Source organism: Brachypodium distachyon, chromosome 5 (assembly GCF_000005505.3).
Source record: "Brachypodium distachyon strain Bd21 chromosome 5, Brachypodium_distachyon_v3.0, whole genome shotgun sequence".
Lineage (NCBI taxonomy): Eukaryota > Viridiplantae > Streptophyta > Magnoliopsida > Poales > Poaceae > Brachypodium > Brachypodium distachyon.
The window spans coordinates 14191044-14203229 of NC_016135.3; the positions used below are offsets into that span (position 1 = coordinate 14191044).

Sequence of the window (12186 nt, forward strand, 5' to 3'; positions counted from 1 at the left end):
AACCCAATGATTTTGTTTTCTACCTTCGCCACTGCCCACGGTATAATTTTTATAATACATAATTCATATTTTGTTGGTCTAATTGGTGGTCAAAGCAAAATCTTGAAATACGTGTCTGATATTATGAAATGGAAAGAGTATGTAATTTTTGGTCAAAGTTCAGTATAAAATTCCGTGCAGATCTTATAAACCCAGACGGAGGAAGTATCTAATTAAAATAGCAAAAATTCTATGGTCTACATTTTGCAAAAGTTATCGTACGGTCTAGATTTGTCCCAGCAATCCAATCCGAGAACACGTGCAAACCCATCGATTAATGCAAGTCTGATCCAAAACTAAAAACCCAACCAACCAATACAAATACAGATAGGCCTCATCAAAAGCAAGGATCCAGAAGTTCGTTTGAGGACACGCTACGACTTGGATTTCACAACAAAACGTATGGAAACCAAGAGAAATTCTCGATTGAAAAATCAGGAGACTAGTTCGGTTTGGAAACCAAGTCTGTCAGACTCGATACGGACACACGATGATACTAACTGCTAAGGTATTTCACATTTTCACTAGATCCGTCGGCCGGGGCATGCTTCAAGCGTTGCATGCATCGCGGCCTGCGGCCGTTCGCAGCTCTGCACGGTCGCGCTGCCACCTCTGCTGCTGCTGCACTCGCTCAGCTGGGCCGTCCCCTCGCCGCGCGCTGCCGCCGGTACGCCGTGCTGCCGCACCCCTGCCGGTGCGAACCAGCCGATGCGGCCGTCGTGACCTTGCCGGCTACCGTCATGACCCAATCGTGCAGCCTTCCTCTGTGGGAGCCGCCGGGGGGGCCGTCTGCCCGTCAGAGCGGTCAGTTCTTTTCGATATTGCAAGCAATTTTTCTACATGTTACCTCACGGTAGACATTTGTCCGCACCACGTTAGCCGCACTTTGTACAAACGTAGTTAATTTTGATTTTTAACCGCAGATTTTGCCTATAAAACTGCGTCAAAAACTTTTGCCAACATCAGTATATTCAACATTTTTAAAATGTCACGAATATAAATTTGACGTACTTTGAAGCCATATTGACACACTTTGGAATGTGTTTGGTAATCTACCGTGACGGAGTGATATGTATTTTTTTTGTTACGTATGCGAAGGCATTATGTTGCAAGTTGCAACGCTTTCTAGGTTGCTGCCAAATGTTGCATTCAATACTATTGATATCGCGAGGGATCAATGTTTAGACGAAATGGTACATATGATATTTTTTATGTTCTGAAGAAATCATGCCGCAATGGGTTCTCAATGTTGCAAACATAAAAAGAAAAATTGCATGTAGAAATTTGATTTTGCAAAGAACGAAGGGATAGGATTTAGCATTTTAGGGGGATTGAATGGCATAATTAAGAGGCGGCGGATCGGGCATTAAGGGCATCCACGATGGTTAAAAGGTGTCATTTAGAGATAAAATAACACGTATAATGGTTTGTGTCTTTAAACCAACTCTAAATGGTTTGTTAGCATTAAATTTGACGTTGTACAATGATTAAAAGGTTGACTCTTAGTTAACTCTTAGCTGACTCTTCATCCATTCTTGCGTTAAGAGTCCGACTCTACACGAAGAGTCAATTATCTTCTCTCTCATATTACTTTTTCTTCCACATCACCAAATTTCAAATTAGAGTCAATCAAGAGTCAGTCTTTGCGGATGCCCTTGAACCCCATCCCCCGACGGACGCCTAGAGTGCTCTAATCTATCTCAGTATGGAAAAAAAAAACTTGGTATGGAAAATTAAAAGATAACCTTGGCACAACCAAAAATTGGATCGATCGATCCGTGTAGACAAAATTTTTTAAAATAGGAAACTCGTTGGATATAGGCAACATACATATCAGATGTAGACGAACGTGCTGCGCATCCAAACCGGCCGTATTGGATATCAATACGCAACCAAGTGCAAAGTAAACAAACCCATATTTCGAATGTATGAATCAATTAGAAAAATTACATACGTCAACTACAGAGAAAAAAATGCAAATTATTCAAATCTTCTATATCTAAGTAGAAGCAATCCACTAATTGATTTCTCTAAACATGCAAGCATGCCACATCATCACATAATTAATTTGTTCACACCTATTTAATGGCAAACTCATACTTTTGCACATACATGCATATTACTTCCATCAAGTTATTTCCACTAAGTGAAGAATGTACAATTTTATTATATGTTTCAATTTTGAATACCCTTTATGTTAACTAAAAAATTTCCGCAACAACGTGCGGGGCATCGTCTAGTTTATCATATGTTTGAGACCTTAAGACTAGAGTGAAAAAGGCAAGCCAGAACCAGCTACTCCAACTGTCGGCGACGTCCTGCCATGCATGCCACAATCATAGGTCATATGAAATGTTCAGTAAATGACTTGATGTTGTTCGAACGAGGTAGGACAAATAGGAAATCAATAGCTGGTTCACAAAAAATAAATAGAAATGACACATCGTGGCGTAGATGTTTTAAGTATCGGATGTAAAGACATGTTTAGCAAGCACACCCGCCGGACAGTAGTATCTCCCTGGCAGCGAAAACCTCTCTACCATAGGCGCACCCAAATCCACTACCACGACCGCAAATCAGACTTATGAAGACGAACAGCTCTCGCTCCGGATGGCATAAGCCGCAGCAAAATAAGGGAGATTTCACGTTGAAGGTCCACGAAAAAAATGAAGATTCGGTGTGTCCGATCTTGCGGATTTTGAGTTCCTGTCCTCGCAAATCCATTCTCGATTGAAACATTTTTGAGAGAGCAATAGGACAGACAACTTTTTTTTTTAGAAATAGGACAGACAACTTGGTTCGTTCAAGGATCAATCGCAGCAATTTGAGCCCAAGTATGAAAGCAGACACGTCTAATCCCATAACGAGCCCATTATAGTCAGCCACTAGCCCATTACCGACAGGTGGGCTCTCGAGCAGAGTGCAAACCTACTACACATTTATTTCATGTGGGATATAAGAAACTCATGCCCATCTGCCGGTCCATATTGAACCAGCCCAATAAAGTTATTATTAAATCTTTGAAAATTAAATAGACTCCAGCCTAGATACATTACTCAATGGACGGGAGGAATTAGTACCACATCGAAAGTTTGCGTCTTAGGGTAACCGGCAAGACGCTTATAAAAGAGCAAGGTTGGGAAGCCATGAAATTCACATATATAGCGGACGGGGGCTACGGGTGATCATGAAGACCCGTGCCCTGGATCAACGGCTCGCCTTGGCGAGAGTGTTGGTCTACCATCTCCCCAATGGGAGAGAAGACGTCACAAATTTTGGTAGAGGGGGTCCGGCAATGGGGCCCCTGCCAAGTTTAAATCAACTTTTGAAATTATATATAAATATTTATTACATTAATTTGTTTGTAGTTTGTACCAAAAGAAGGATGGGCTTGAAGCAATAGCATCCTACTGATGCTAGAAAAGGAGGCAACATTTTCTCCTTGGGCGCAAAAATTGCACGATGTCCGCATAAGTATAATGTTGAGACCATTTCCGAAAGGCTGTCAAAATGACCCTATTTTTCATTTCCCTATTTTTCATTTCCTTTTGCAAAAGGAAGGTGAATTTGGTCGCGCCACTTTACTTTGGACTTTGATGATACGGATAATACGGATAGACCTATTCCCTCCGATCCATAATAAATGTCTTCTTAGTACAAATTTGTACTAAGTCTAAGACACTTATTATTGATCGGAGGAAGTATGTCACTAGCATGTGGGGTCTTTGTCCACCTGCCAGTGACACATAGGACGAGGAAAAGAAAACCTCAACTAATGTGATTTCCTAGTTCTTAGTTATAATAGGAGTTTGTAATTTCTTGAATCTATGATCAAAAGCTTTGTACCGGTTATGATCATGAAGTTTGAATAAATTTGCAGGTTATTCTAAAAACCAAAAACAATGGAGACAATTCAATGGTTCAGGCTCGCTGGCAAAGCTAGATCGAGCAGTATGCACCCTTTCGCCATGGCCCCAACGCTTTCCTGACTCCTGAGCTCAGCATTATGGAGAATTACCTTTTCTAGCTAGCTCCACCGTGAGATCGTCCATGACACTAGACAGATATATGGTGGGGGAAACATCCGCCAGGAAAAATGTGAAGAAAAAATGGAAAGCGTAACGGAAGTGGGTCTGGAATCAATTTTTATGGTACAAAAAAATCAGCACAAATTTAAGTAGCACAAGAGCTCTTCAATCACGACTGAGGACTGAGGTTTGGCATAATCAACCTCAGCTTTTATTTCCACGCTTGTTGTACAAGAAACATAATATATACTAGTACTAGTAGTAGGAGGACTAACAACAAAATCACGTCAATACAATACGACACTACAAATTAAATCAAAGCACAAACGGGGTAGCTTCCAGCAAGAGCGGAGTCTTCCGGCGCGTGGCAAGCCCTGCATCCTCGGCCATATCAAGCATCTCCGGGCCCTTGCCTCCGGGGAGCTTCCAGTCGAAGTGGTAAAGAAGGCTGGCGAGAGCAATTTTGACGTTGGACACACCGAACGCCATACCCGGGCAAACCCTCCGTCCGGAGCCTCCGGGGAGGAACCGAAAGTCTTTACCACCGTAGTCCGCCACTTCGCTCTCGAACCTCTCGGGCTTGAACTCGCTCGCATCGGTCCAGCTCTTGTCGTCCCTACCGATCGCCCACACGTTCACCAACACGGTAGTGCCGGGGGGCACGTCGTAGCCCATGACCTCGCTCGGCTCGGGGCACACCCTCGGGAGCAGCAACGGCACCGGAGCGTGCAGCCTCAGGGTCTCCTTGATGACCATTTCGATGTAGGGGAGCCGGCCGTCGATGTCCTCCTCCGTCACTGTGGTCTTGCCGTCGAGGACTCGCAGGACTTCAGATTGTGCGACGGCCATTATGTGTGGGTTCCTCATCAGCTCTGACAAGGCCCAGACTGTCGTCGTCGCCGAGGTCTCCGAGCCCGCGGTGAAAAGGTCCTGCGGGGTGACACAAGAATTAAAAATGTTAAAATTAAATGTTCGGAGCAAGAAGTATATATGTGGCAGTGATCGAGTTGTGTGTGTGTGTCTTACGAGAAGGACGCCTCTGACATTCTCGTCGGTGAGAGTGACGCCGCCCATCATGCCGCCGTCCCTCTGGAACCGAAGCAGAGTGGTGAGGATGTCCTCCCGCTCACGGCCGGCGTGATCGTCTTGGGCATCATCGCCGTCCATGGCCCTCTTGTGGTCAACGATCATGTCGTCAATGATGGAGTCCATCCTCCCGTGCACCTCCGTTGCCACACGCAGGGTCCCGCCGCCGAGCGCCCGCGCCAGCCGCGACGCCGGGAACAGGTCCGTCAGGTTGAACCCGGACATGAGGACGACGGCCTTGCCCAGCTCCTCCAGGAACGCCTCCTGCTACCGGCACCTGTCGCCCACGGACACCCTCATGATGACGTCGTTCATCATCACATTCATCTTCTCCCCAACATCGACGATCCCAGATGACGACGAAGAAGCACCGGCGGCGATGGAGCGCACGAGCCTGGCAGCCTCTTCCTCCCGGATGGGGCGAAAGCTCCGGACGCGCTTGGGGCCGAGGAGCTCCATGGTGCAGAGCCGCCGGAGCGCCTTCCAGTGCGCGCTGTCGTGGCGCGCGAACGCGATGTTCTCGCCGCCGCAGGTGAAGATGTCCGCCGTGGCCGACATGGCCCGGCTCGCGAAGACGGCGTCGTGGGTCTTCATCACGGACCGGGCCGCCTCCGGGGAGGAGAGCACGAGCGTGGGGACGTGGCCCAGGCGGAGGAGCATCACGGGCCCGTGCCGCTGGGCCAGCCTCTGCATGGCCTGGTGTGGGAGGGCCCCGAGGAGGAGGTGCAAGTGCCCGATCACCGGCAGGGCCCATGGGCCGGGTGGCAGGTTCTTTAGGCCGTGGCGGGCCGAGGATGAGGTCAGCTTGAGCAGCTTGGCGAGGATGGCCAAGACGAGGACGCACAGGAGTGTGTAGCACAACAGCTGAATGGGTGCGGTTTCTGCCATTGGAGCTAGCTAAGCTGAATAGCTGGTTGATCTCTAACGTGTCTGGCTGCGTTGGAGTTGGCTCAATGGTGAAGACAAGATATATATAGGATGAGCGGAGGACGACAAGTAAACAAATGGAAAAGTACTCGATGAGAGTACATACCAGCAACGCGAAAGCTCTTTTCCGTATGATATGAAAGGTCATGCAGGAAAATAAATGAACCATGCACGAAATGAACAGGAGAAACAAACTGGTGTAGCAGATCTAGCAGTCGATCGCCACCCGGCTCCTCCACCACGAGAATTCTGTGGTCTATCTATCAGCTCGTCGTCTCGGCGTAGGATCGGACACCAGTGCTTCCACGTAGGTCCACGGCACAAGTCCTCGTCTAGTCGTCTCGTCATGGTATGGAATCGCACCGCAGATGAGTCTGGGCTGTGCCATTGACTCTTCCTGGTACCAGTCGCCGCTGAATGTGCAGAGACCATGTGCAGAATGGACTAGGACACGAAACCTGGCCAGCCCGCTTAGTATTGGTGGTACTAACCCGGTTCTCAACAATTTCAAAGAAAAATACTTGTGGTCTGCTCTGTGGCCGACCCAATTGTTTTTACATGAGAATTGGCAATACACATAGTGTAGTGTCCCCTGCAAAAAAAAAAGTAATACTAGTGTATATACTACCAAGAAATGACAGATAAGTAAGACTAGTGTATAGAGGAAGAGGAGTACCAAGAAACGACAGATGAGAAAAATGTGAGACAAGACGTCTTACTCCGTCTGTCCATTGTCAATTGATTGCATGGAGATGATTAAAAAAAAAGTGAACCTCGTAGCGTTAAGTGGGCTGGATTTGCATAAGCGCGACAATGACGTATGGTTAGCACTGACAAATTGTCCAATGCGTGTGTCGTTGCAGAGCTAGGATCGGAGTAATTTATGCCTCAATTACATTCTGGAGGTACCCTTGGCAATGGATTCTTGTGTCACACTAGCGCCACCTAGGCCGTCAACATCATGAACCTCCTGCTCATTGTCACCTTCATGATCATGGGCATCGCGCTCCGGTAATTATTTCGATTCCCTTTGCAGTTTGCACACCATAATCCGAAACATTCATGCACCTAATGAGTAATGATAAACATGTACCTTAGAGTTTGAACAAATACTATACTTAACCGGAAGGCACACCCTTGATGTGTCCCTGAAGATATGTGTCACGGGAGATAGATAGAGACAGATTTTCACTCATCAGCTATGCTTGTTGTTTAAGTCTTATAATTGCATCCCAAGTTTGTTCTCCCAATTGTAACAGAATTGTAATTCATTTCCGGTGGATATCCTGGCCATATAAATCATTGATGCAGCGAAACTTATCTGGTATCACAGCACACCTTTTCGACGACGACACCTCTTGGTGCACCCATCTCTGAGAAGCTAACCAGGGAAAATTACCTCCCGTGGCAGGCCGAGAGCATCTATTTCTGAATCCGGCAAAATGAGCTCCGAGCCACCCCATTCCACATTTGCCACTCGGCGGAGTTGCTGAGCGGAGAGAATCCAGATAGGTCCTTTGACAGAAAGGAGTCCCAATCTGAACCATTCTCGATATCATGAAAGACATACCTCGCATCAATCATGAACACATTATGCAGCCAAGAGGCACTAAAATTGCATAGTTACCAGCACAGCACAGAAGATTCTTCCTCAAACACAAATTCTCAGTTCATTTGCTTCCGTTGCTAGTTGTACAGAACATGTGTATTAACAAATTCACAGTTTTAGTGGATACCCGAGACAAGAAAAATGAACTATATATCGACCATGGGACATGTTTCCATTATGAAAACAATCTAACTAGTGTAGCTTAGATCTTCTCTTCTCCCTCGCACAGATGACAGGATTGGAGATATCTATTCTGTCAGCTTCAAATCAGGTGCAAAACAAGAGCATTGAGATTTTATGGTGAGACTATATGTTCGACGTGAACATGATGTAAACATCTTGTCTTTCCCCACTATTGATCCCAAGGAAGGTTACCAGAGTAAGGCACCGGACCGCAATAGGAGAACAGGCTCTTCAACTCGGGGCAGCCATCAGGGTAGGGGATAGTCCGATGAAATGGGTCTCTCTTGAGCCTCTTTACATGAAGAGAACCTAGGCAGCCATATGGATCTTCTTGGAACTGAGACCTGACAGAGGCTTCACCTTTCACAGCAGCCTCCCTTGCTGTAGGTGTAGCTGGGGTACCTGTGAAGAAGAACCTTCCTTCTGGGAACCCGAGCGCGGATCTGTGCAATTGCGCAAACCTTTCCTCCTTAAAATCATAGCTTACGACCTAAGAAACAAGATGTTGAGGCTTGCAGATTAGTAACCCATCAGAGTACAAGAGTTCCGAAAAGGCATTACCAATAAGTAAATAGGTGATAAAGGTTTTCAGTAGGAACTCTCGAGAAGAGGAAGATAACTTACAGTTATGTTTTGTGGGTATGTTCCAGTGAGTTCTCTGAAACGACAAATGCTGAATAGGAGGTTTTCAAAACTGTCTCGTGCATGCTCCTCGGTGAGTGCCCGGCTCCTTACACTCTCATCATTTCCTGTGCAACTCAAACTGTGAGGGGCTTACAAAAGATAGTTGACAAATCATTAACTTCGGAATAAATAATAAATTTGAACTGGACACCTGAACAAGAGTGATAATATTACACTGATATCAGAAAGCAAACACTATCAACTTCAGGAAGCATCAACTAATTGAAAACTATATGACAATCCATGTTTGGGAGATGAATTTATCAACTGACCGTATGTTCGACACAAAAAGAGAACTCAAATAGGCTGTACTTCAACAAATTACACAAAAATGAAACTGATTCCTAACAATGAGGCTTTTTACTACCATTTTAAGTGTCTACTCAGACAACACTAGTAATTCCTAAATCATGATTATACATCAACAGGTAGGTCGAACTTGACAGAAGCACGCTGTTTGTTTTGCATTGAACAGAGCAACTGAATGTTTAGTCGTCAGAAGTAATTTTAAGTCTGGGCCTTGCAATTTGAAGTTCAGTATGCATAGAGATTGCATATTATTAAGATTTAAGAGCCGCCAAATCAACTAATCAGCGACAATTGTCAAACCCCACTGCGGCAATAATCTAATTAAAGAACTAAAGAAGCAATGTTCAAATAACCTGAAACTCACCAAACCAGCCTTTCGATTCTGCAATTGCCCAGTAGCTCTGCGCCTCGCTCCTCGGCCCTGCATCTTTCCTCGTCTCCCCACCGCTAAACAACAGGAGAGCGCCCTGATCCCTCGCAGCGATGTCCACCCCCTCCTTGATATGCGCCAAGAACGTGGCCGCCTGACCGGGGTGCTTCTGGTATGGCTCCAAGAACCACGAATCCTCGCGGTCAAGCTTGCCGCAGCTCGCGCTCGTGTAAATCGAATGCCCAGCCACCATGACAAGGTTGCGGAGGTCCGGAAATGGATACGACCCGACCTCATTGATGCCGCTCCTCATCGCTCTGAACCGGGTCTCGTACACGGACAGGAGGATCAGGACGCTTAGCCCGAAAGACAGCAGGATGAGGGCAACCGCGACAGGGTGCGCCTCGTAGAAGATGCGGATCTTCATCAGGACGGAGCTCAGGGCGCCAGGCGAGTCGAGGTGCTGGTTCTTTGGCTTGCGGCCCTTGCGGGCGATCCCGGACTCGAGATCGTAGTCAGCTCTAGGGTAGCGGAACGACTTGGGGCTCCCGGGACCGAATCCCTGGCTGCTCATCGAGCTCACAAGAACCCCGCCTCGGGGCGGATCTTGGTGGTGGTGGTGGTGGTATATGGGAGAGATCTTAGAGCCGCATTGGGCTGGATTGGAGCTTTGGTGCGTCAGAGCATGAGAGCAGCGTGGGGGAGGATTAGGAATGGATCCGCGTGGAAGAGGCAAGGTACAGGAACGCGATGGTGGAGGTGGAGAGGAAAAAGTCTATCTACGGACGAAATGGATTTGGATGGTTCAGATAGTTGGATTTAATTGATACAGTAGTATTGAAATTTTATAGATTTGTACGAGTACTTCTTATGCCCCATATTAATTTCATCGTTCAAGTAATCGGTAATTGGTTCTGCTCGGTCGGGTGGGATTAGCGATTAATCGGTAATCGGACCGATTAATCGGTTTAATCGGTCGACCATTAATCGGTCAACCATTATACTATATAGTATATATAATTACCTATTCAGTAAGTAAAAAAATGCAATCAAGGATCAAACATGGTAACTAGCCATGATTGATATGTAGCATCTTGACTCAAGGATAGAAATCGCATCCCGCGGAAACTTAGCTTATACACCATGATTTGTATTTCATGTGGCCGGATTTCAGACATCTTAATTAGTGATTGCCTACCTATGCATAGTGATTGACTTCTATACCTATCCTTTAACCAAGGAACAACGTCATGTATTATTCCAGACCGAACAGGAGAAGAGGGAACTTGAAGAACGAAGAGGAGGGGGAGGAGAAGCCCAGCCCGGAGGAGGAAGCTGCGCCCTGCTTCCTCTTCGCCGGAGGAGGAAGCCCCAGTCGCCGCCTCTCTCTCTATCTCTCTCTCTCTCTCGGTCTCAACTACGCCTGCGCCCGCCCTTTCTTCTCCTACTTCCAATTTTCGCACCTTTCCCTCTCCAATTTCTCAATTTCCCAGCACTCAATATGGGTATCGGGAGGGAAGATTTTGGGCAGGGGCTGATTTGGACGAAAAATTAATCGGAATTTCAGGCGATTAAGCGGGAATCGGCCCGATTAATCGGTTGTCGGACCGATTAATCGGCCTGGGCGATTAACTCCGGTGATTAGTGTTCATCTGCACAGTGGCCGGCGATCAGTGATTAATTGGCCGATTAATCGCTGAATCGGCCGATTTCTTGCATAGCGATTAATTTTCATAACTTTGTCTAAATAAGCATCTACCTACACGTTGTGTTGTGTATATTTTTTTCTGAATAAACATTTTCACCTTTCAGTTTTCATTTCGACTTTTGTGCAAACCATCAATTAACGTATTTCTTCGCAAAAAATTGTAGGCGTGTAGTGTACAATGAAAAAAATAATCAGATTTCCAAAAAAGCCATTTTCGCATACCTGATTGTCATTTATTCCCAAATAAAGAGCTCCATAGATACCGGGAGCCAAAAAGCCATTTTCGCATAAATGATTTCTACTTTTGGTAAGCTTTTGTTTCAGTTGTTTTCATGTACTATGTATGCATTTTTATTTGTCAGGATACTTCCTACATAACGTTTTCCATTCGAAGAGCTAGCTTCCGAAACAGATTGTATTAGTCTTTCCAAAAGTTATTCTAAAATTTCAAGAGGTAGATGCTCTCGAAATGAAATGTCTAAAATGGAATCTTTTTAACAAGAAAAGCGTTTGAACGAGTCTTTAAAAGAAAATCTTAATTGGAAATCTTTGTCGATGTTTTCCTCTACTTTATTTTTTACATTAGTATATATTCAATTGTAATTTATTTTTGCTGCATTATTTTATTTTTTTAAATAAGAATAACTTGGGGTCTCTACGTAGACTCATGCACACAGCCCCACCAAACTTGGACTAACTCTATGTTAAGGCCCAAGCAAATGAGAATAAAGACAACTCCTAGGCAAGCCTTAGAAGGAACGCCACACGAGAGCCGGTTACGACGAATCCAACGTGAGATCAAACTCAAGGTTTTCATCCCCAAAGCCAAGTTTCGAACCGCCACCTTTAACAAGGACAAGACACAAGCACGCGTCAACATTGCCTGATCTAGAATCAAGTGTTGCCACCGGAGTGCGCAGACTTGTCGTCGAAGCTTCCTATACCAACATCATATCATCGCTTCGGACCAGTAGCAACATGCATACTTTTTGTCTCACCATGAGTCGCATGCGCAGAATCTGATCCTAACATAGTCTTCACCCCTAACCAATGAAACAAACATGTTGTCATCGCCAAAGGACAAGATCACAGATCAGCATCCTAGTCTGACAAGTCATGGAGAACAATCCGCATACCCGCTGGAGCACGACACTTCCACCACCAGCCCGCATCAAATCTGACACTCAACCTCACCACAGGCACCGCCGCCATAGCCAGGATCAGGACCACCTGCGCTGCCGCC

The 12186-nt window shown here is 45.9% G+C and overlaps 1 protein-coding gene and 2 pseudogenes across 1 annotated transcript; 1 reads left to right on the forward strand and 2 right to left on the reverse strand.

Moving 5' to 3' along the window:
* Window positions 1-3196: 3196 nt before the first annotated feature.
* On the forward strand, window positions 3197-3346 carry LOC112269623 (annotated as a pseudogene).
* An 890-nt stretch (window positions 3347-4236) lies between these two features.
* On the reverse strand, window positions 4237-6096 carry LOC100842194 (annotated as a pseudogene).
* A 1599-nt stretch (window positions 6097-7695) lies between these two features.
* On the reverse strand, window positions 7696-10017 carry LOC100842508 (uncharacterized protein C57A10.07). The gene is made up of 3 exons (XM_003579752.4): window positions 9230-10017; window positions 8497-8621; window positions 7696-8362 (listed from the first exon to the last, which is right to left on the reverse strand). Exons 1-3 carry the CDS (start codon window positions 9807-9809, stop codon window positions 8042-8044), a joined length of 1026 nt encoding a protein of 341 aa, XP_003579800.1. The 5' UTR covers window positions 9810-10017; the 3' UTR covers window positions 7696-8041.
* Window positions 10018-12186: the final 2169 nt, after the last annotated feature.

What these genes read in the sequence shown, in the direction of transcription:
- LOC100842508 (XM_003579752.4), bottom strand. Translation starts at nt 9,809, where the DNA reads ATGAGCAGCCAGGGATTCGGTCCCGGGAGCCCCAAGTCGTTCCGCTAC. An exon ending in AGAATCGAAAGGCTGGTTTG is followed by an intron (nt 8,622 to 9,229) that starts GTGAGTTTCAGG and finishes TGAGTTGCACAG; the next exon opens with GAAATGATGAGAGTGTAAGG. An exon ending in CATACCCACAAAACATAACT is followed by an intron (nt 8,363 to 8,496) that starts GTAAGTTATCTT and finishes CTTGTTTCTTAG; the next exon opens with GTCGTAAGCTATGATTTTAA.